The sequence below is a fragment of the Trichinella spiralis genome (assembly GCF_000181795.1).
Source record: "Trichinella spiralis strain ISS 195 chromosome Unknown Scfld4, whole genome shotgun sequence".
Classification (NCBI taxonomy): domain Eukaryota; kingdom Metazoa; phylum Nematoda; class Enoplea; order Trichinellida; family Trichinellidae; genus Trichinella; species Trichinella spiralis.
Window position 1 is genome coordinate 437638 of NW_003526943.1, and position 17949 is coordinate 455586.

General features: G+C 31.4%; 5 protein-coding genes across 5 annotated transcripts; all 5 read right to left on the reverse strand.

Annotated features, from left to right (window-relative positions):
- Positions 1 to 421: 421 nt before the first annotated feature.
- Positions 422 to 2445, reverse strand: Tsp_00114 (hypothetical protein). The gene is made up of 3 exons (XM_003375853.1): positions 2393 to 2445; positions 1316 to 2275; positions 422 to 875 (listed from the first exon to the last, which is right to left on the reverse strand). The coding sequence occupies exons 1-3, from the start codon at positions 2443 to 2445 to the stop codon at positions 422 to 424; spliced, it is 1467 nt and encodes a 488-aa protein (XP_003375901.1).
- A 1069-nt stretch (positions 2446 to 3514) lies between these two features.
- Positions 3515 to 6478, reverse strand: Tsp_00113 (hypothetical protein). The gene is made up of 4 exons (XM_003375854.1): positions 6461 to 6478; positions 5866 to 6160; positions 3618 to 4259; positions 3515 to 3540 (listed from the first exon to the last, which is right to left on the reverse strand). Exons 1-4 carry the CDS (start codon positions 6476 to 6478, stop codon positions 3515 to 3517), a joined length of 981 nt encoding a protein of 326 aa, XP_003375902.1.
- Positions 6479 to 7375: 897 nt separating this feature from the next.
- On the reverse strand, positions 7376 to 7947 carry Tsp_00112 (hypothetical protein). Its single transcript, XM_003375855.1, has 2 exons — positions 7479 to 7947; positions 7376 to 7431 (listed from the first exon to the last, which is right to left on the reverse strand). Exons 1-2 carry the CDS (start codon positions 7945 to 7947, stop codon positions 7376 to 7378), a joined length of 525 nt encoding a protein of 174 aa, XP_003375903.1.
- A 1540-nt stretch (positions 7948 to 9487) lies between these two features.
- Tsp_00111 (hypothetical protein) lies at positions 9488 to 13657 on the reverse strand. Its single transcript, XM_003375856.1, has 13 exons — positions 13554 to 13657; positions 13325 to 13398; positions 12834 to 13259; positions 12407 to 12530; positions 12132 to 12352; positions 11851 to 12071; positions 11666 to 11784; positions 11271 to 11401; positions 11138 to 11213; positions 10996 to 11079; positions 10767 to 10939; positions 10506 to 10549; positions 9488 to 10438 (listed from the first exon to the last, which is right to left on the reverse strand). The coding sequence occupies exons 1-13, from the start codon at positions 13655 to 13657 to the stop codon at positions 9488 to 9490; spliced, it is 2748 nt and encodes a 915-aa protein (XP_003375904.1).
- A 2944-nt stretch (positions 13658 to 16601) lies between these two features.
- Tsp_00110 (coiled-coil domain-containing protein) lies at positions 16602 to 17819 on the reverse strand. Its single transcript, XM_003375857.1, has 4 exons — positions 17790 to 17819; positions 17661 to 17682; positions 17114 to 17315; positions 16602 to 16707 (listed from the first exon to the last, which is right to left on the reverse strand). Exons 1-4 carry the CDS (start codon positions 17817 to 17819, stop codon positions 16602 to 16604), a joined length of 360 nt encoding a protein of 119 aa, XP_003375905.1.
- Positions 17820 to 17949: the final 130 nt, after the last annotated feature.

Here is a 17949-nt window from a genome sequence, read left to right on the forward strand (position 1 = left end):
ATCATGTTACTTGTCTTTAGGGCCGGATAATTTGAAATAATGATGGGTTGGATCAGACTCGGGGTCGTAGGCTGCTGAGCCCTGGCCTAAGCAGTCGAGCACTTTACGATTTTCTAAGTAAATTTGATAGTTGTTTGCAATGGAACATTATTCGAAATTTTACAACGCAGAATTCAAAATAGTTCTGTTATTATATGTGTAGCAATAATGAAAATCTATCTGGCAATGGGCTACTTTGCACTGATAAAGTGAAAAATGTTGTTGGTATTTTTTAATAGAAAAATAAATCAACGTGGATTAAACGATTCAACAACGAGAAAACGTCATTTGTAATAAAATAACACGCACAAATAAATATAAGAGAACAAATAGATGGATAGATAATCCAAAAGGCTAGAAACGCCGAATGCGTGCTTTTTGCTCAAGTACGCTTAACATACTGATGTACGTAGTAATTCAATGAATAAGGATTCTGAGTAGGAAAAGGCTGAAAAAGTGGTGGACGTACATTCATCACTGGAGTTCGAAACTTAGATCGCCTGAAAGATGACTTGGGAAAAGTCGGCGGGTTAATATGAGAATGTGACAAATGAACTGGAGTCCCTCCAGATCCATATTGAACATTGTCACACATCCAGAACCGCTTCCATTCTGGGAAAAGTTCTGCATCTTTATTATAATCGGTTTTCTTACTGGAGCAATGCTGACTTTGCGACTTATAAACCCAATTTGTGGAGGATCCGTCATTTGCATTAGTTGACGTTTCATCTTGTTCACTGTCTTCGCTGGGCGTCTTGACTACTGGATCGCATGGATTTTCATCAATTTGCACAATTTTGCATGCTTGTGATCTTTGAAAATCATAGTCAATAAATCTAAATGTTCAATAACTGAAGAAATGAACTGAAAACATCACTGAGCTGTGATTGGATTGGGGAAATTTAGAACTTAGAACGTGGGGAATTTGTGCTGAAATTTCAATAACTTTGAAAAAGTTTAAAAGAATCATCATACAACAATACTTGTTGCTCTTACTGTCATTTTAAAAATTACGCAAAAATACCACTGACATTTCTCAACTTAAACTTTAATTTAATTAAATATTTTGATTAAAAGCACTATCTGTAATTTTCAGTTGATTGAAAAAATTGGTAATAAAGTAAGAATAATAACGAAGTAAAACAGCAAAAATTTAAGCATAAAATACTTTACAGTACTATACACAGCATAACTTATTCACTTTAGCATTTGACTAATTCAGTAAATCCATTTTTTAGCCAAACAATACTTTAAAATGTAAATAAACAAAATTTACCTACTACCGTGCACAGAATAGGTGGTGGATGAATTTTTCAACAATACATCTGGTCGTATGGCCGCTACAATACGACTTTTCGTTGATTTACGAGCTTTATCCAAATGCTTATTTTTTCTTGTTTTTATAAACTTTTTCATATTTGCTAAATAAGTTCGGTCACTTTTTTCGCGGAACTTGATTTCGTAAAATTTTCGTACATAGTCCGAATCAACTTTAGGGCCTTTACCAGCTGTTGGAATGTAGCATATGCTATTTGTTTTCTCTGAATCCGGACAACAACAGCCAAAGCAAAAGCAGCTGGTTTCATTGCACCACTTTTTCAATGCTCTATTGCAAGCTGGAATATTGACAGTAAGAAGTAGCAAGCCGGCAGGAAGAAACAAGAAATAATGAAGCCAACAAAGAATCAAGTGAACTGTAAACAGTTTTAAATGATCAGAAAGTATCGGCGCACCAACCGCTAAAAGCGGAGTGAAAGCAAGCAAACTAATGACTGTTGAACTGAATAAGCTATGCAGAGTTGATTGGAATGCGTAAGCAATGCGTTTTGCAGCCGCTACATCCATCAAATTGCAATAATATGAACAAAAGCTAGTTGAAACCACAGTTGAATGAAAAATGCCAGCTAAAAGCAACGCAGCAATTGGAGCATTGAAATCTATTTCCCAAATGTTTGCCAGTGCTATGGTTCCAGAAAGTATAGAATACTGAAAAACAACAACAATGATGGCCATTGCTGGTTTGGCAAAGAGTAGTAAAATGACAAAAAACACTATCAAAACTGTCGTGTTGAGCATTACAGCAGCGTCTGGGATGATGTAAGCATTGTGATACAAAAACGGGAATAAATTATTGTAAATAACTATTGGAAGGTTGTGCTTTGCTGCTACACTGTAAAGCTGGCGAACAAAGCTGTTGATGTAAAATGTTCCATGTTCATTTAGTTGAAATACAATTCTAAATTAATGTAAAATTCTTAATTTGTAATTTTTTGTCAGTTAAAATTTTAAATTTAAAACAAAGACATATATTCAGTCATGAAAACAAAAAGTCTAACCTGGATTTTAAAATTACTTTCTTTCTGTCGTCTGTAACAATGTCATGCTGAAAGCCTGCGTATTTATCATTTTCTGTAAAATATAATTTTGCATTTTCAGCAAGCGATGCTTTCAAACGAGATAAGTTTGTTATTTGTTCTTTTGCATTCAAATCTTCAAACCAGTAACGATACTTGCTTACATAGTTGCTTTGTTTTGTCCAATTTAGCAACGCTGATATGCCATCTTGTATCTGCTCATTATTGTAATTAAGCGGTTCATTAAAAACAAGTTCAACCTGGCTATTTAGATTGGAAAACTGCTCGCGATAATCGAGCCAAAATTCTGAAAATTTGCTCGCTGATGCCATAAACATTTCGGCACTGAGCTGCACATTGGTAATGCTGCATGTCCAACTGACAAAAATTATATATATGCAAGCTATTAGTAATGTCACAAATCGGACGTGTACATTGCTTGTAAAAAAGCCAATTCTTCGGGAAAAAGACCTACTTTCATCAAGCAAACGACTTTGCAATAGCCGTATCTCTCTTCTATCATAGCTGTTTATAACTGGATCTAAAATTAGCATGTATAATTTTACCGCAAATGTCCATAATCAAAACGTTGATATATACACTTGTACTGCTATATTAAAAATAAATGTAATTTTTTATTTCAAAATGATTTGTTTTTACAAAAATTCAACTTATACTTAAAACCCATCTCAATTAAAATCTGAGTAAAAGTTCATACCTGTAAAGTTAGTGTCACCTTTCTGCCAGAATTTGAACCATTTAAGTCCAGATGCTTCCATTCGCCCAGAAAGATATAAAACCGTAGAAGAAAACAAAGATATAAAAACAACGGAGTAAAATGAACTCGTAGCAATGATGCGATTATAACTTGTAAATATGGTAAATGGTAAACAACAAGCAACTGTTGTGAAACTCAGTAAACAACAGAAAAGAATCAAAATCAATGGCGCAATTTCAATGCTCATAATTAGTCGAAGCTTTTCCACAGGATGGGATGATACATTATTGAATTTTCTCCACGATTGAAGGATATTGAAGTTGAGGAAAAGAAAAGTAGCTAAAAATTATTTCACTGTTAAAGAGAGGTAAAATTATATTTCACCTAAACCCTTTTTCACTATTCATTTTATAGCCTTATCAATGGCTACTGAAAAAAATTATTTGGCATTCTGGGATTTAATTTTTAAATAAAAATAAATTGTTGTAAAGTAATTTTGAACTTACCAGTAATGTAGAACAGTCCTGAGATTGCAAGTGGTTGAAATTGGCTGGATGAACTGACATCAATAGCAAAACTGCTAAGAAGCACCAAAACAACACCAACACTGATAGCTACCCCGAACAAAGGACGACTAATGTATTCGTCTCTTTTTAAGGATAATAAAATGGTGCTGAGAAGTAAAATAATAAATGCATTTGATAACTGATTAAAAGACGCAGTTACTGTAGAATTTACAGCAGACTTGTAAGCTTCCTTTGACCAAAAATTCAAGTGTGCTAAGCTGCTGCTATTTCGATTGAATTCGTTCACCATATTTTGGATATTATTTTCAAACTGTCGATGCATATCTTTAAACGAAGGAACATTTGGAATTTGGAAAACTAATAAAATAGCTCTCAAATCCCCGTAGAATTTATCCAATGGAAAAGCCTTCTGAGAATCAACAGCCGCAAAACCGTTTACATCTGAATAGTCATTGGTGTGAGTTTTATTTCCACGTGAAATTAAACGTAATGTAGTTCTTTTCAACGTCTCCACGTTTACAGTGACTAATGAAGCCAACTCAAGAGCGGCTGTTGAGCATTCATAGTTTGCATCTTGGCAAAATTCTTCATAGCTTCTCACATGATTTCCAGATACAAGTTCTATTCTGTTTAACGAATGTTTTAATTTTGAATAAAATTTGAATATTTTATGCTTTATTTCAGTTGATACGGCGCTATTTTTTACTTTGATCAAAATAGCGCATGTTTGGGAATTCCAAAAATTAAACAAACCAATCTGCTCTAGTGTTTTGTACTGGTTAACTGTTTCACTTCTTTCACTTGTTATTTTTGGCAATATTTCATTCGGATGGAAAGCTTCAAAGGGCAATGGAAATTTTGATAGCTTATCTTGATTAAAAAATAATCCAGCCATGATCAGCACGAATACTATTAGAGGAAAAACAATTCCTAAAGAAGGGGCTCTGGATATGATTTTTCCAAGGTACCATAACCATTTTTCAAAAAAGCATTCTATTTTTCTTATGCCATGTATGTGTATAATTGTTGGTGGTCCTAAGAATATGAATTATTTTCAAACAGTAAGCAATACTTTTGCTAAGCAAGAGATAAAATAAAGAATTGCACTTAGTGAACTTAACTAAAAGCATATTCTAAACTACAGAAATGAAACAATTAAACAAGCATTGACCAAGCCATAAAGACATTATTCGTGAATTATATACAAGTATAATTTTATTTATAATAAACAATATTTATGTTGCAAATAAATGCTAAACTAATTGCTATACTAAATTAACAAAAAATTGACAGTATATAAACACGTGATGCAGCCCATTTGCCCAATGATGAAGCATTTATTTTATATTAATATTAAATACCGAAGTTTATAGTTCCTGAAAATCACACAGATCAGATTCATTTTCGCTTTACATCACCAGTTCAATTACACTGTATTTTTACGCACCTTAAAAATTACGCATTCAATATGAATTTGTTTTTATTTGTATTTAAGCTGGGAAATAAAATTTTTTTTAATTTTAATAATTTGTTATGTAATGCGCATGATTTATCGAATAATTTGTTACTTCACATTGAAATGCTTTGACCTTGCATTCTACTTCAACCTTAATTTCACAAAACTAGTCACTATTGGTCAAACATTAATTTGACATATCGTATCATTTATATATAAAAAATCATGTTAAATCTTTATCAAATTTCAAACATATAAATTAACTCATGCTATGTATAAATTTTAGCAAATAAAAAGAACTAAACGTAAAATTTTCTAATATTATTTTTTAGTTTTTAGTTGAATAGAAAGGCAGTTTAAATATTTAATAATAATGTTCATAATGCTTCATTTATTACAAGTTAATCTTGCATATAATATATTTAGCTGCACATTACAAACTACAAAAGCAAAACTTACGCTTTGATTTTTTGATCATTTTTTGAGAAAAATTTGTCAATGAATTTACAGCAACTTGATTGCTTGCAGAAGTTTTTCTGCTTGGAAAACCATCTCCTGAACGAATGTCATTTACATCATAAGATTGATTGTCATCGATGTCTTTATTAGATAGAAACATGTTGCATTGGAGCTGCTTGTCGAAAATCTGATCATCTATAAACATATATATATATATCAAATTTTAACATTGAAAATTAAAAAATTTTTTAATATTTCTCGAAATATAATTATATACAGCTTTATTGCATGATACTAATTTAAATTTCAAACCTCTTTTTTGTTCTTCATTACTGAGATTTGTCACAAAATTGTCCGGATCACTGGGATCTGATTCAATTGACATTGCACAACGCTTATCTGTATTGCCAAGGTGCTTTTGCCTTTTCTCAATTTGTTCAGTGTCAATATATCTCTGACATTCTATGAAAGTCGTCGCCCTCGACTGACATGATGAAGAAATACAGTAAGTTTGTTGTTGTCCAGTTGTCAAACTTGAAGAATCATCCGTAATGTTTGTCTCTGTGGTCACGCCGTTAACTTGATTCAGGGCCATACTAACGTGTCGCTTCAATTTTCTCAAATGCTATTTCTCTCGTTATCTGTCAGATTGCAGTCAAAAAGACAGTGACCGCCGATGACGTCACTTCAGCGCACTAATGTATCTAAATCTATAATTAGCCACCACTGCTTCAAAATTACGAGCACGCATTTTGGCGTTATCATATTGTCATGAAAGTTTATCAAAATTAGCTTAATTGGAAATTCTGCTCAACTGAAGACTCATCTGAAAAAGAACATTCATTCAAGTGAAGTTTTCCTTTATAAACATTGTAATAAACAAAAAAAATGGAAAAATTCAACCAACATTCTCGTGTGAAAGCATTTTTGCACCATTTTATTAGTGATCTCAAAAAAAGGTTTCTCATGCAAAAAGTAGTAAAAAAAATAGGTTTAATGTTCGACTGAATGGAAAATTCTCTTCGAGTTTATTAATCAATTTTGCCGAAAATGGAGCCATCTGAAAATTGTGTGTGGCGCGTGAAACCTTGAATTTAACTAACAAAACGGGTCTTAGACGTGTCTCAAACCAATTGAAACGTTTAAACAAATCAAAATAAGCGTAAAATAATCTGTTTGAAAACCCATCGCAAAAAATGGAACCTCAGTAAGAGTCTTCTGAGGTCAACAACCGACTTCTGATAATACTGACAGTATACTTATTACTACTTTTCTACAGATAAACTAGTTTTCAATAACTATTTAAGTTAAATTTAAAGTTAGAAAATTATTTAGTTAATTATTAAAAAGTGTTTTTGCTAACTCATATTAATATTTTTTTTGAAACTGCAACTTTACAATTTTTATCTTAAAACAATTATTATTTACATGGAAATAAGAAGGTAAGCATATCTGCATGAATTTTTAATTTTTACATACATGCTTATTTTCATAGGACACATGTCACTGCTAGAAATGGTTGCTACCTTAGTTTTTTCTAACTATTTTCGTCAAATTTTATAACTTTAAATTAAAATTATTCTGTAAACTTAAATGTGCATTCTAGAAAAGAGAAACAAATCGCATGTTAAGAAAGCAAACAACAAGAAATGGCATTTGTGATGATTTAATGAACTGAAATTAACGAATAATGAAAAGTAAATAATTACACGCAAATTTGGCAAATTTGTTTTCATTAAATCTTAATGAAACAGCAAAAAATTTTTATTCAAATGCATAGCTCTGTTCAGCATCTAAAGGAAACCACACAGGATTGGGCATTTTATTCTGACGCTTCGCAGTTAATAGTTTTCTTGAAAATGACCATTGACGATTGGACTGAAAACTGTCAGCTGATTTCTGGTGTAAATTAAAATTCAGCTTACTAATTTTATGACGTTTCTTATAACGACCTGCTCCAGAAGAATGAACAGCTTTACGAGGTGTTGAAGATTTGATTGCTTGAAAGTGCCACGATACACTTTGTGGAAACTGAATACTGGAATCTTCTAACGCCTGGCATGAATTTTCACGGCTCAACCATCGACTTTTTCCTATCATTGTGAACTGCAAGCATACTGCACAACAAGTAACCGACACAACGTATAAGCACAATGCAATCATATAAATTTCCGCTATTGGATTTTGAAGTGTTATCATGGATTGAAATTCAACAATCCAATCCCGTTTTTCTACAAATTCCATCACTATCCAACCGGAACATTGCACAAAAAACATCAATATACAAACAATACGCAAATAAACAGAAGCTAAACATTCAGAGCTCGCAGAACTGATAATATACAAAATTGACAACAATGCAGTAGTTGTACCACTCCAGAGTACAGAAAACATTTTGAAATACTGAAGTTTTTGTTTAACCGAATAAATATACAAGCAACATTGAAAAATATTACAAATAAGAATTGCTATGCATAATATAGTAGAAACGTGCCATCGATTAACCATTACACTCTGTTTTCAAGCAGAAGTGATTATGAGCGAATTTAACATTAAAATTTTATAATTTAAGCGTAAAATGCATGCAAATTTTGTAAACAAGAGTATTATGCAAATTATTAGCAATTACAGTAAACTATTTTTTGTTAATTGTTGTGTTGCTGGACAATAAGCCAAAATACAAATTATGAAATGCTCTTAGCAATCCCTGAAATATAGCAATGCACTTCTACAACTGACTATAACGTCAATCAAATTTAAAAGATAGGAGAAATGAAGAGATTTTTTGTTGCTTAAATTATAAGAACAATACTGCATTCATTATTTGTATTCGTGACTTATGACAAATGAACAACAGTGAAAATTGCGCTGAAAACTTAATGACTGATTGTTCGTATTTTTATCACATTCTTTAATCTCTATAACAGTATAAACATTAAATATTTTAAGTAATATTTGTTCATTCATAAAAATATTCAAAATAACTCAGAACTGCTTACATCTACGTAAATTCATTTTCACTTGACATTTTATACTAGGTTGATCTTTCATTCTAAATTCTAAAGATGTGTGAAAAGACACATAGGCCTTACAGTGACTTGCGAAGGACAAGCGGATTGCTGACTTTAAAATTTAAAACAGTTAAACAATAAACTTTTAAATGAATAAATCTAAGTTGCGCATAACTTTTAAATAACACCTAAAGATTTCTACTTATTATAATTTATGATGACATTTTATAAAAATATTTTTTAAAAATAGACTAATTCTGAATTTTAATTATGTAGCAACTTCTTTTTATGAAACGTAAAAAAGAGCTATACCTTTTTCAATGACAAAGCTCATTTTGAACGGTTCTCCATTCATTTTAAAAGTTAGCTTAGTTGGACTGATTATACGAGGCACAATGACATTAAGTAGATGAACAACTTACCAATCTGTGTCTTGCTGAAACAGTATTAAAGCAAAACTTTCAATGAATACTTCCACTTCAGGATAATATTTAATATAATATTAATAAAATACGGTATTTACGGTTCGAAAGCTGTGCTAAATGAAGTTTCTTTCTTTTTAAAAAACAAAAACGATATAATAGAAGACACTTTAATTAAAAAACAAGAAAGATTACTGATAATATAATAAGATGGCAAACTCTACAAATGGTTTGTCAAAGCGATTTGGGCACTTAGATAAAAAAAAGTGCACTCTTCATCACAATTCTATAAATAGCAAAAAGCATTAAAAAAATATATATAATAAATATAAATGTGATATTCAAAAATTCAAAGAAAAATATATATATATATTAATTAGAGTCAGAAAGGCTGTGTGGCAAGCACGGAAAAGAGCAACAAGCCATGTCAATATAAAGTGTCAGGAAGTGCAAATGATTAAAAAAAGTTATGCAAAAAAGCTTCTGAATTTTTTTAAATTTTCATCGTATCATTGCATCCCAGCGGTTTGTTTGTGGATTATTTGGCAAAAAAGTGTCGAAATTTTGTTGCTTTAATGAGGCAACTCTGTCTCGAGGAGGAGGCGGAGGTGGTGGTGGTTTCATTTTAAAATTCAACGCCCCATCTTGGGAATTGATGCTTTCACTGCTGCTGGCCGATTTTGAAAATCTCGGCGGTTCTTCATCTACGGCACTTGTGTGGATAATTGGCTGAGACTGAAGCCGTGTTGGAACAGACGATGATGACAATGAATGGGAAAGCGGCTGACCGCGAGCAGTACCACTGCTTAATTTATACTGCTGCCTCAGCTCTTCAAAAGTTGCTATTTTTTCAACGTCGGAATCAGGACTAGCATTATGTTCAAAAAGAATATTTTTTGATGATGTACGTGGCGGCGGTGGCGGAGGAGGAGGAGGAACTGAGCTCTGCTTTATTCTTGCACCTGGTTCAGATGACACTGACATTGGAGTTGCTGAACGAGATCGATTTTCATCGACGTGGTGGCGGAAAAATCGAGATGGCGACGCCACTTTCTTCAGAGTTTCGTTTCTGACAACGTTGCTAAACCAACCCCACTTACTGCTCTCCTCTTTTCCTTCAGTACCAGCACCACCACCACCAGAAGTTAAACCATTTGAAGTAATGCTACTGGCATTCGTTCCTCCGGATAATTCATCTTTCACTGTTGGAAAATGCTTTACTTGATCAATAAATCCTACTCGCTTCTCTGCATTATTACTACGTCCAAGAGTCGATGTGGCTGAATCATGAGCGACAGTTTGCAGTTCTTCCAAAAGACTGTCTAATACGTGAACATCACCATTGAACGAGTTCGCCTTTTGTGTATCTTGAACTGAATTCACAGGATTCGACTTTTTCAATGTTCCGTTAATAACGGAGGTAGGAAGTACTTTTTTGGCCTCATCATTGAACTGTAAAATGAAAATTATGTGTGCAACAAAATCAGTTAATAACAAAGTAATATACTTATTATAAAACTATACTTAACACATTGCCAACGTTATGCAAAGTAGATTCACAATCTGATAAATTAAGGTAAATAAGTTAGTCAGCTAAGTAAAACTTTTTAAAACAAATATTTCAACAAAATTTAAAAGAGGATAAGCTCAAACAATTACGGCCAAAATAAGTAAAAATAGATAAATAAATACAAGAAAATATAAGACTCGAGTAGAATTGTTACAATCAATTATTTTTTTACTATTAAATTTACAATAAGCTCATTTTGAATTATAATACCACCATAAAAAGTGAAACACTGTACTTTGTTTGTAACTGTTGCATCAAATGATGTTTTGTCAGGCATAGCGTTCAGTCCAAATTTAGTTGAACTATCTCGTGAAGGTGAATAAGTGCTTTTAATGAATTGGTAATTTCTTGATTTCGGAGGTGAATCCTGTACCTGCGCAAGTCTGAAAACAACCACATTTTCAAAAGCTAACACAACAACATTATTAGCTCAGCATACTTCTTCATGGTAAGAATGGTATTTGTTAGCTTTTTGCATCGCTTTAAGGCGGCATTTAAACGAAATGGTTCTTCTTTCAAAAATCTTAAATTCATCTGTATTTATCCCGTCATCAAAAATTAAATAGTTAATTAATTCATACTTTTCTTCCCGGACTACTTTTTCCATTTCAGAACTCATAAGCCATTTCAAGCGGTCTTCAAGAACTGGAAAATCGCCTAAACAAAATTTTATTGAAAATAATGTTCAGTAAAAATATATTTAAATGATAATACTTTTTAATGTTGCAGCAGTGCGAGCAATTTGCATCAAAGTTTCTGTAAAATATTCAACGTCCGACATTTTCAATTTACGTCTGCCTGTCACCACTTGCTCTCGAAGTTTGTCAATATCTTCTTCAAGATTCCTAAAGATTTGCACAAAACCAAAGAATTTAGCTAATCAAAGTATGAAATGCTTAAGAAAAAAAGCGTTTTGAAATTTTTTTTAAATCTTATTATAACTCATTATATTTTATTTACGAAACATTCCATAAATTCGAATTTATCACATTACTACTTAAATAATTATCATAATAAACGGTCATGTCATCATACATAACATTCATTAAATTATAGGTGCAAAAAAACATTTCAAATAATGCACGTACATTAATTTATTTTCCAAACACTTTCTGGTCTCTTGAAAACGTTTTTCCTCTTGATCTGCCCAGTTTCTTTCCGTCAGAAGAGCATTTTGCTGAACTGCCCTTTGTTTGCGAGCTTCTTCAGCAAAAACTTGAATATGCTTCTACAAGAACAAAACAATTAATTATTATTCATAAGATATAACTTAAAACAAAAAATTAAAACATACGTTTGTGTTTAGAATAACTTTTATTCGTTCGCTCATATCTCGCACCAAATTTTTAGCATAGGTATTGTTTGTTTCTGCCATTTTTTTCAACTCACGTATTTCTCTTTGCAATTTTTGTACATTCTGATGAGCACTTTTCAACATTCGCTTTCCGTTGCATGTCAAATAGGCTTTTGACTTTTCCAAATTATTACTACTACTACCTTCTAAGAGAGTTTTATCTAAATTTTTTTAATGCTAAAAAAGTATATTTTTGTTGTTTGCACAAATAATTTTGAAACCTTTTTCATGAGATATGGTGCATAATTTATCCGAACCAATATCACTGAAGCGTGAAGTTGAGCCACTGTCACTTGTATCATCGCGACCACCATTGACAAGTTCTCGTCGAAGCATATCCCAATCTTTGCAAACAGCATCTTGTACTCCTTTTCCAACAAGAGCCGAATGAACCAAATTTGATAAATTCGTCAACTGCTTTTCCATATTAAACATTCTAACTCTAGGGATTGAAAAATTATTTCAAAATACATTTTTTGTACAAAATATTACTCACTTTGTTTCTTCATCAATGATAGGAGTGACGCTTCCTGACCTAGACAAGCTATCAGAACGATCCGAGGAGCAAGATTTTTCTGAATATGGATAATTTAATATTCCCGGCTTGTTAGGTAAAGTGCCTTAAAAGCAGAAAGAAAAAAGGCATAAATACACAAATAGTCTTTCAAAAAATAAATTAAACATTATAAACAACTGCTTTACAAAGTGTAAATGGTGTAATCAGCAATAATGTCATTTGCCTGATTCACATTCGTCGTGATTTAAGTGATATAAATAAAATGCAAAGCATGAAAACAATGTAATGAATGAGCAACTATATTCAACTAAAAATTGCCATTGTTTTAATTTTTAAATGAACGATCCATTATAATTTTTTTTAAAAAATCGTTAAAATATTGCAATTTTAAACTGAGCAATCTTACCACTATGTCCAAAAGGAGAAGGGCGTCGGTTTTGTAAAATCATTGCTGGAGGCAAGCAATCTTCACGCAAGTAAACGTCTGGTTTGGACAAATTGATAGTAGAAGAAACATATTTTCGTACTAAATTCGGCGGAACAGCTTTCGAAGTTCCATAACGACTCATTGGATTTCGATATGCTGCAGAAATATTGCTGCCGAGTCGATTACTGCTATATCCTTCAATGCCAAAATTATACATTCCCATAGAAGATGACTTGCGCAAACGATAATCGCCTTCTAGTTCGGATTCACTGTAATAATTGGAACGCATCTCTTTTTTTATACCAGAGCAATATGGAGACGAGGAAAGTGGATTTGATGAATGGAAAATTGTCAATGCGGTTGGAGTGGACAATGATTCTCGATGATCAGATGCAAAAGTCACTCCTACAATAGTTATTATAAACTGATTAATTTTCAAGTAACATTAAAATAAAATACCACGTACTTACCATGTTCAGAACCGTCTGCAGGTATGCCCCGAGACTGCTCGTGCAATTTAAGTATTGATCCTTCGTTGATGTCGCTTTAAAAGAAAAAAAAATATAATATGCAGCAATATGCATGTGAAAAAATAGTATCCTATATGCGCACGTCAGTGATGGACAATATAATCAAGACAAAATTAAGAAAGACATCCCCAGAAAACAGGCAACATCAGCGACCCATTTGATTTTAAACTTGTTATTCAAGTGAGATAAAATCGATGTGGTTGCAGTTTTGTTCGAAAAACATTCACTCTGAAGATCAGGCAAAACTTTCTTCAACAACTTCAGACCAAACATCGTGTCATTTCAATTTTTAACCGCACCCTATTTTAATGTCAAAATTATGGAATATGGCCTTGTGTAAAATTTGGCTATACGGTTGCTAAAATTTTACAACAGAAAATGGCAGCTTTCGAAAAACTTATCTTTTCGAACAAATGCAAGAGTAAATTGACAAATTGCATGTTGCACGTCAGAGCAGTAAAAATTTCCATGTTCAAATAATAAATCTGTCAAAAGCGGTCATTTCAAAGTAATATAATTAATAAAATAAATCCATGATTTAACATGGTCATTTTTTTTAAATTACACCACGTCAAATATGAAGACAATGTTTGTTTTACAGTATATCAATTATATCCACATTTGATATTTGACAATTTCGTTATTGTCACTGTTAACTATTATTTACTCATCCTTAAATTTTTATTACATGGAAATTTTTTCGAGAACTTATTACAAAAACATACAAATTTTACCAATTTGAATAGAGCATTACACTAAAAAATGAACAATTTTTTTTACTTGTGATATTATACCAGTAGAAAAAAATTTAGATGACTACGGCCATCATCGACATGTGTAAATTTCGTAATGCATTATTTTATTTTTATAAAAGCACTTTCTCATCAAGTTTACAAATTAAGAAACGTTTTACCGTAAAATATCAAAATTAAAAAAATAATAGTTTTTGATACTATGAATTCACAAAATATTTACAAGTACTATTTATAAAACCGTGAACAACCATACGGACAAATGCCCAATTTATTTACTTTCAATAATTTTAACAAAATTTTTGCAAAAAAATGCATTATTTTTATTTATATCACAACAACTTTGTATATATATAATATACATATATTTGTAAAAAAAAGTTTTTTAAATAATAAATGTTACGTTAGCTAAATAAAGAATTCATGCAAAAGGAATGTGTAAACATCATCTACATATATTTACAAAATGAAAGGTAAGTTATTATTTCATCATACAATTTAACTATACTGTATCAACTGATTATTAATTTAAATTTAATAGAAAAAGAAAGAAAAAAAAATCTCTTACTTTTCTTCTTTGATCGAAGAAATTATTTGAAGTTTTTTGAAAAAACCATTTGAAAAAAATTTTAAATAGCAAAATGAAGTTTTACGTAGTTTGCTTTGCAGCAACGTAATAAAACAGCAAACAACAGTAACGGCGGTGACAAGCGTCTTAAACCGGTCGTTGATATTTTACTAAAATGGAATTCGTACGACGTACCTTCGGGACAAAAAATTGTAATCCCACGTGAAAAGAACAGCAGCATTACCCATCTGAACACACATGCAAATACAAAATTAGCTCTATATAGACAAACATACAGACTTTGTACAGTTTGCAAATACAAAATATCCCCTCCTCAAAAAAAACTCGCAAATAGCATTACAATCTACGTATACACACACAGAGACTAACTGACTGACTGCAAGCAGAGTTAAATGACAAAATGAAAAGTCATAATGTAAACAACAAGAATAATAATATTTTTTTTTTTCGTTTCCTCTTTATGCAATAAAAAATTTTATAGCTGACAATCGATATTTTCAAATCTAAAGCTTTTTCTTTAATGATAAATAACAGCAGAAAAAAGAAAATAATGCAGTAAATAATCTAATCCTGGCAGCGGATTTCTTTTGAAAATGTACATCAAATAAAAGCCGGCTTAAAGGATGACTTACAATCAATAAAATATGAGCTTAAAGTTTTACGGTGGATAATTAAAAAATTTTAATTATCACTTTAAATCAAAAACCACTTCAACATTTTCTTTTACTTCACACCGCGACATTTGCCTGTTGCAATTGGAAATAGAAGAAAATTGAAAATGATTGATCATGCCTCCCCTTTATTCTCTCTCTCTCTTTTACTATCAAAGTATTCCGCTTACTTGCTACAAATGCTGTAATAAAAATTTAACGACTGAAGTGCAGAAAAAGCTATTAAAATTTTCGCAACAACTGTTGCGTCTGTCCTTCACACTATTTTTCTCCTAAAGCGCAAAAAAAAGACTACAAATAATTTATACGTCGCTAATTGTGCAATTCAATTTGAAAATTCTCTTTTACACATCTATTAATTAATAAATATTAAATACAGACTATATCTAAACTTACAGTTCTCTTTGTCAATTATTAAATAAGCATTGCACTAGTAGGGATGAAACAATTCTCATTCAAAATATGAAATTTTTTAAAATTTGAAAAGCGACTATAACTGAGGCAAAGCATGAGACTGCAACACATAACTAATAGATAGATGAATAACTTTATGCCTCGTTTCACGTTTCACAAATAACAAAAACACAATGCGTTTTATTTAAAAAAATTTTTTTGTTGTTATTCTGATTTGTTTTTTAGATAATAAAATATCATTGTAAAAGAAAATTGAAATAAAAATGCCACATTGATTAAACATAAAACAAAACGTACAAAAAGCACAAAGCTTTTTATTAGTATAAGCAAAATGGAAAAACATTCATCTAGAAACATCACAACCAAATGCATTGATATAAATTGTATTTTGTGAAAAAAAGCCAAATACAAATACATTACATTCTATAAATAAAAACAAGAAATCAAAATCCAAACTCAGATGAATCTTTTAATTGTAAATTTTGCATTTTAGAATATCGCGCACAACTTTCTAAAGTCTGCATGTACATATTTTTCACACGTCACTTACAGCGTCAAGGGCAAATATTGATAACATGAACAGCCTCTTCATCGTTACTTGTTCGAGAAATGACAGTACAACAACTTGTGAACCAAAAAATTCAATGAATCATTTTTATCAATACAGCAGTAGCAGCAGCAATTCAACTATTAATTTATATTATTAAAGCAAACTAAACATGCAAATATATCGCACAAAAAGCAAGCTAACAGATCAATTTGAAAATTTGTTAATTTTTACTAATGGGTTTCTAATTTTTTTCAATATTAAATTCTAATTGATTTTTCTCGATTGTACTCGCATCAACCGCAGCATAAAAGCTTGCAGAATGGAAAATTTTTATTTTCCAAAACCAACTACTAAAGCTACACATTATTTTATTATGCAATGATAGATGATGTACAACGTGATTTCTTATTTTGCACAAATGCAATACGCAATTTTGCAAATGTTTGTGTGCAATGCAAAATACGATTCAAGTAAATTTCCAAATAAAATTTAAATTTTCACTCATGTAGTTAGTAGTTGCATTGATTGGAAAATATTTTACTCGTGATTAAGAGTTTAAGCAGTGGAAGCTCATGTTATCAAGAAATCTAATCCAAACTTCTCTGTATTGATTGACGATGATGTTATAGTTGTGCAAATATCAAATTCAGTGAATAAATTCATATTTTTTCTATTAATAATTCAATCTATACTGACTGTTTTCAACTTTTTCAATCTTACACAAGACAATATTCACAACATAAGAGTACATACCTCAAATCATCCAGTTCATAAAAGAGTCCTTCTTTGCCTGGATTTTGGATGTAAATTTTGACAAAACTTGACGTCACATAGTCACGACTGATGGAATCAGAAAACGTGTGCAAGAACAGTTCTCGAATATCATCCAAATAACGCAGGTCGTCCGGCAGCGTGGCTCGCTTTGTCTCATCTTTGAATTGAAGAAAAACTTGGCCTGAAACAGAAATACTGCAAACATACGTGTCCAGGCAAGGTAAAATAGCTGTGCAACAAGAGTATTTGGTTTTATTTATTTCCAACTGGCTGCAGCAAATTTATTCTTATTACTGGGTTACGCAAACTTGCAGAAGCAGCAGTAGAAGCAACAGCAGGTTGGTCGGATTGCAAATATGCACAAAATAATAAAGCAACAACAGCATTCGTCCAAAGTTTTTATAATCCGCAAAAGTTGGATTTTAACATTGTTTGAATTTTAATTTTCATAATTTTTACGAGAAAAAATAAAATGCAAAATATTTTCACTAGCTTTCAACTCTGCAAAAGTTCACCTACTACCTACCTCTCATCAAGTTAAACATTAACTGAAAATTGCAAATTAAACTGAAAATTTTCCAAACTAAAGCTTTGTTTAAATTAGTTTAAAAAAAATTAATTTTTTATATTTTTCCTACTATCCTAAAACAGCAACCTGTTTAGCTTGTTTTGACCAGTTTCGCATTCGAGAGCTTGCTTGCTTGCTTGCTCAATAAACAACGATACAGAAAAATCAAGCAAACATGTAAAACAATTTCAAATATTCCAACAAACAAATAACCCCACAGGCGTTGCATGTCGTCATTAAAATGATA

Coding starts and splice junctions, on each gene's coding strand:
- Tsp_00114 (XM_003375853.1), bottom strand. CDS start 2,445: ATGATAAATACGCAGGCTTTCAGCATGACATTGTTACAGACGACAGAA. Junction 2,276..2,392: donor TTACAGACGACAGAAAGAAA/GTAATTTTAAAA, acceptor ACATTAATTTAG/AATTGTATTTCAACTAAATG. Junction 876..1,315: donor TATTCTGTGCACGGTAGTAG/GTAAATTTTGTT, acceptor TTGAACATTTAG/ATTTATTGACTATGATTTTC.
- Tsp_00113 (XM_003375854.1), bottom strand. Junction 4,260..5,865: donor TAATGAAGAACAAAAAAGAG/GTTTGAAATTTA, acceptor TAAACAGAATAG/AACTTGTATCTGGAAATCAT. Junction 3,541..3,617: donor AGGACTGTTCTACATTACTG/GTAAGTTCAAAA, acceptor AATTTTTTTCAG/TAGCCATTGATAAGGCTATA.
- Tsp_00112 (XM_003375855.1), bottom strand. CDS start 7,947: ATGTTTTCTGTACTCTGGAGTGGTACAACTACTGCATTGTTGTCAATT. Junction 7,432..7,478: donor TAAGAAACGTCATAAAATTA/GTAAGCTGAATT, acceptor GACAGTTTTCAG/TCCAATCGTCAATGGTCATT.
- Tsp_00111 (XM_003375856.1), bottom strand. CDS start 13,657: ATGTTTGGTCTGAAGTTGTTGAAGAAAGTTTTGCCTGATCTTCAGAGT. Junction 13,399..13,553: donor TTATCTCACTTGAATAACAA/GTTTAAAATCAA, acceptor TTTCTTTTAAAG/CGACATCAACGAAGGATCAA. Junction 10,940..10,995: donor ACCATTCTTACCATGAAGAA/GTATGCTGAGCT, acceptor GGTTGTTTTCAG/ACTTGCGCAGGTACAGGATT.
- Tsp_00110 (XM_003375857.1), bottom strand. CDS start 17,819: ATGCGAAACTGGTCAAAACAAGCTAAACAG. Junction 17,316..17,660: donor AATGTTTAACTTGATGAGAG/GTAGGTAGTAGG, acceptor TTTCTGTTTCAG/GCCAAGTTTTTCTTCAATTC. Junction 16,708..17,113: donor TATGAACTGGATGATTTGAG/GTATGTACTCTT, acceptor TAGCTTTAGTAG/TTGGTTTTGGAAAATAAAAA.